The 5,000-nt window shown below is 38.4% G+C and overlaps 1 protein-coding gene across 2 annotated transcripts in view; it reads left to right on the top strand.

The window, feature by feature from the left end:
• The first annotated feature begins 939 nt into the window (after window positions 1-939).
• LOC138032873 (beta-1,3-galactosyltransferase 1-like) overlaps window positions 940-5,000 on the top strand; it is an 18,542-nt gene continuing 14,481 nt past the window's right edge. Inside the window, exon 1 of one of the 2 annotated variants that reach the window (XM_068880581.1) lies at window positions 940-1,137. Coding sequence is in view for 1 of the 2 variants with exons in the window: in XM_068880580.1 (XP_068736681.1) it covers window positions 4,578-4,587 (10 nt within the window). In the remaining variant the exon portion in view is untranslated. Of the gene's footprint in view, window positions 1,138-4,423; window positions 4,588-5,000 lie in introns of those variants that run through there. The other variant, XM_068880580.1, reaches the window with a different exon arrangement.

Here is a 5,000-nt window from a genome sequence, read left to right on the forward strand (position 1 = left end):
TTTCGAAAAACAAACTCCGATTTTCGCGCAGACAATCTTCTATGCTCGCAAAAACCAGCTTTGATTTTAAAACACGCTCAAAAAGCCCGATTTTGAAAAATAACTGATATATCCCATAAGAGCTTCCATAGCTTCAGTAGGTTCCTTTAATTTTTTGACTAATTTTCACATAAATGAAAGACAGATGCCGAACATTCGAAAATAACAGTACAGGAAAATAACGACAAAAATTGAAATTAAAAAAAGAATTGGAAAAAAACTGACACCCCGACCCCGACCCCGAACTCGGCCCCGGCCCCGGCCCCGGCCCCGGCCCCGGGCCCGCGTTTTGGCTTCTCTGTCGGCAAAAAAATTGCAGACAAATGTAAGGAAAATTTAAAATTTCGCTGGGCAAATTCTAGTGCAGGTTGGACCCTCAAATTCTTGTCAGCAAAATCCTTTGGTTAGCCACAAATTTGTCTACATTCATGGTTTTCTCAAGTTATTTTAACGCAGATTCCCATAGAAACACTGCTATTTCGGACACGTTTGCCTACCTTCCAAAACCGTGATAAGGTCTATGTCGTTTAGGGATAAATTTGGCATTCATAACAAAACTGAACTCCCGTATCCCGCTACTTTTCCCTTGTATTAGGATTCTCGCATCCTGACCTCAGAAAAACAGGAAACTCCGCTCCCGCTCGTTATTGAAATTCCCTCTTCCCGCCCCCACGGTTTTGAGCTCGCATCCCGAGTATCATCACAAACCTAATCAATGTGGACCCTCTGCTTATAACTATGTATATTATTAAAATTTGGAATAAATAAGTACTCCATTGTATTTTTTTTCAAAGACTACAAATTGCACTCGCCCTACTCATAGTTAGGGGCTCGCTGCATTTTTTTTTGTCTTTGAAAAAATTTACTCGAGCTTATTTATTCCGGATTCACTCGAAATCATGTGATTACCTATACAAAATGCCTCAGGCTATAATCAAGGAGCGTAGGTTCGCTCTTCGACTAAGTCACGATACTCTTCAATGCGTTCATTTTACTGGGCAATATTGGAGTCTTGACCTTAGTTTTAAGATAGTCTTTGGTCCTTATTTTCCAAGGAACCCAGCTGAACGACTGGCAAGGTCCTGTTTGCGGAGAACTGTAAGTTACTAATTATGTATGGCAAGAACTCGACTTAATTTTCATGACGGATCTGAAATATCTCGTCAAATCCACTAAATTGTGGAACGAATTTAGCCAAATCAAACTCAGTTGTAGTGACTAAACGTCTGTAATTCTATTAGTACTGTTATAAAACGAGAGGGAGCCTGTCAACCGAGGCTTGGGTTTATTGAACGGCTTCGAAATTGAAAGTCTTGAAAAGAATTTGACGATTCGTTTGTCAACAGACCTTGAGGCCATCTATCGTAAATGCCTATTGTAGAACAAAATTTAGGGCGTTATGTGTGCGTTTTCCCAACGGGAATAGCAAGGGGAAATTGTTTGTACTTAACACTGAATACCTTCATGGCTTCGAAAAGAAACATTTGGAGAGCATAGAAGCTCAAAAGAAGGAAATCATTTTAATGTGGTAACTAAGGGTGCGTTCGATTGACCGTATTCCGGAATAAGAATACGTGGAATATAAGTTAGAAATCCTTCGTTTTTACGGAGATTCACATTAAAATTGTCAAAAATCTGCTAAAATGCTATTTTAAACATATTTTTATCATCCTTGCTGCTTCGAAACGCGCCAAACATACCGTTTTAATCATCACTCTACGTATTCTTACTCTGGAATAGCGTCAGTCGAAAGCGCCCTAAGTTGTTTTGTTTGGTAATCAATTGGTCGAGAAAGATTTTGAGAATAGCAGACAACAAGAACGAATATAAAAGCGGTCGGAGAAGAACGCCCGGCTGATGTGGAATCTACTTGAAAATTCATGATTTGCAATCCGTGACTGCGTGCATTAGTCGGTTGAACCGTTTGATTAGATTGAGATGAAATTGTGCGTAGGAAACGGGAACAAGTTGCCTTCCACACACGCCTGTACATACAGCGTTTGTTGTGGTATAAAGCACTATTTCAAGGAGTTATAGATCAAGTGCAGTTAAGATCTTTGGCAAACGGAATTTTTTTGTTCGGAATTGTTGTTGTACGCCATTTCACCTGGTTAGTATTTGCATCGCAAATCAGGCCATCTTGAATACAAAGAGAATTGAATAGGAGTGATGGATGTTTTGAAAGTTTTGCGGCAATTTCAAACGTTTCAAATATTAAAACTATGCATTTATTCCAAGTTTTACGAGAAAATCGTGTGATGTTTTGGTTTATGATAGAGCTGGAGTCATGCGAGCCAAGATGGCTAGTCAACATGCGAATCACACAGTTTTTGAAATGCCCTCGAAAGTGAAAGGGTTAACAACATCGAGAATCGCTCAAAAATTATGTCCCCAGTTAACCCAACGCAAATTGACACTTATAGATTTTACTCTGTCTAACGCCAGACGATTTTACTCGTCAATTTTTGATGGGGGGGTTGCAGGATTTTTAGGCTGCTAGAAATTTTTTTTTATTGTTCCAGCCCTGCAGGATTTTTTTTTAATCTACATGTCCTTGCATGATATGTTTTTAAATGGAAATTTGAAGTTAACTTGACCGTCACCAGCCACTCAAAATTCACCCCATTAAAAACCACCTTTAAACGCAATGCCTTTTAAAGTTTATATCTTTCTTTCAAAGCAATAAAGAGTTATTCGGTGTACAAAGAAATGCATCTCCACTAACCTGCGGCTAGTTGATTTCCCTGTCAGGCTAGTGGATGTTATGCATCACTTGCTCACTGAAGAAGTGAACGTTACGTTTTTTATTCTTTCTAACTACGTAATGCTACTGAGAAAAGCCTTCAAACTTGCGTGTAATGGTTCCAACTTGTCCAAAGGGCGAGCTGGAAATTCCATCTTATTTGCACCCTGTTTATTGCTTTCAAAGCAAGAGAGAGGGACTTCAAAGAAGGAGAAATTGAACAGTAATCTGGCTTCTCAATATACGCATTTAGTATTTGGAGTTATCTAGAAATTCAAAAAACATGAGGGTTCAAGAAATGGGGACCTCACTGTAGATTTTACCAGTTTAGACGAATTTCGAGTGGACGTAGAAGCAGCTGGAGGGGATATAACTTGCAGGTGTTGTCAATGGTCCTTTTTGAAGGCCAGTACCAGGACAGTTCCGTTCCCACAGCCCATCATGAGAGTACCAGGCTTGATTTAATTTACGTTTGGCTAGATATGCAGATTTACAGGATGTTGAAGACAACCTTGTTTATTTATAAAGAAAATTTTAAACGATGTTATTATTTTTAAGGCTCAATTTTTATTGATGGATAAATATAGACGGTTTCTGCCAGCTTGTGGTCTATTAAAGACATTGTTAAATAAACATTTTTGTTACTACAGTTGTCAATAGGTGAGAAAATCAGATTTGTAGTTGACCCCTTTGAATCATCTTTTATATAGGTACATGGTCTGTAAAATTACAATATTTCAATGCCTAAATAAATAAATAAATAAGATAATTTATGTGCTACAGGCTTGGCTTGAAAATAGGCAATGAACACAAAAGTATGTTTTACAGACCTCTGCAAAAACACGAATTACCCGGAGGAAAAAAATGCTCTTCGATATATTTAATGGTCTTTTGTCTTGTGCACATATCCAGAGCATCAGTTTCACATTCTTTGTATATTTCGAACCCTGCACCAATTCAATGTGGCCTGCCTTTACTCTTGTTTGTTCCATTTCCTTTTCTATAAAGTAAATCAAATTTTGTTACAAAAATAACCTGCACGTGACAACTGTTAGCGTGGGAATCTGAATGCATGAATATCTTTGAATCATAATATTCTTCTAGATCAGAGGGTTCACTTTAATAGGAAATCTAATTGGTAAATCACGCGTCGCGCTTGCAAAATACCAAATCACGCATCAAAAAATGTGATGCCCAGTCCCGTCTCATGTGACTCACAGCTACTTTTGGGGCCGTCACGCATCACGCAAAATCTTTTGCCACGCCCTGGTTAAGGCTGCCCGATATTTTTTTCCTTCTTAAGATTTCTGCAAGATATATTTTTTTAACCAGAAGCATATGCTCGATACTTTTTTTGGGATTTCCACAAACCCCCCCCCCCCTCCCCCCATCAAAAATCAAATGGTCCACCCCTTAGACTTAATAGCAGTTTATCAGAGCTAGTAGAAATGGGTCCTAGACTTAAATTCGCATGGCTCGCATGACTCACTGGCTCGCAGATTGTCCAGCCCCTTTATGATACAGGAAACAGAACTTTCTTGAGGGATTCTCGAGGAAAGATTCGTGTATATGAACTGCTTTCATTCATGCAAGCTTTCTATCTTTCTCTAGATTGTATTGTCATGTTGGAGGGTGCATGTGATTTTATCAAAAATTGCAGAAGTACTGTCGGCGATTTTTGCTTTTACACCGTTCCGTAATTTTCAGAGTATTATGGCTGCCGTATTTGTTTAAGAAACGGTCCAGATAAGAACAATAGCAACAACGGCAACGAACATGTTGGAATTCAATTGGTATGCAAAAAGGTGATAACTTTTCTATTGTTTGTACTTACTTCTGATTGGCTTAAACAGCAAAAGTCAACAAAACTTCATAAAAGTAGTATTATATTCATCCTTACTATCCAACCATCTTCCATCTTTCATCTGGTCTCAGTTTAAATGAATTCCACAGAAATCGTATGTGGGGAACATGTAAAATTGTAAACGTTTCTTGGCTTTTGTTTTCAACTCTTGTGATTGGTCAAAATCTTTTAGCACAAAAAAACACCCTTTCAAAGTGGGCTGTGAATGAATTTTATTGCGTTAACGGCTTTCCTGTAGGTTTATGCATTCTCTGTGTAAAAATGATAACATTCCTATGTGTGGAAAGCCCCGTTGCCGCATAACAAAGGAAATTGCTATCCACCTTACACGGATCATTACTTAAACACAGGACT

The sequence above is a fragment of the Montipora capricornis genome, chromosome 14, assembly GCF_036669925.1.
Source record: "Montipora capricornis isolate CH-2021 chromosome 14, ASM3666992v2, whole genome shotgun sequence".
Lineage (NCBI taxonomy): Eukaryota > Metazoa > Cnidaria > Anthozoa > Scleractinia > Acroporidae > Montipora > Montipora capricornis.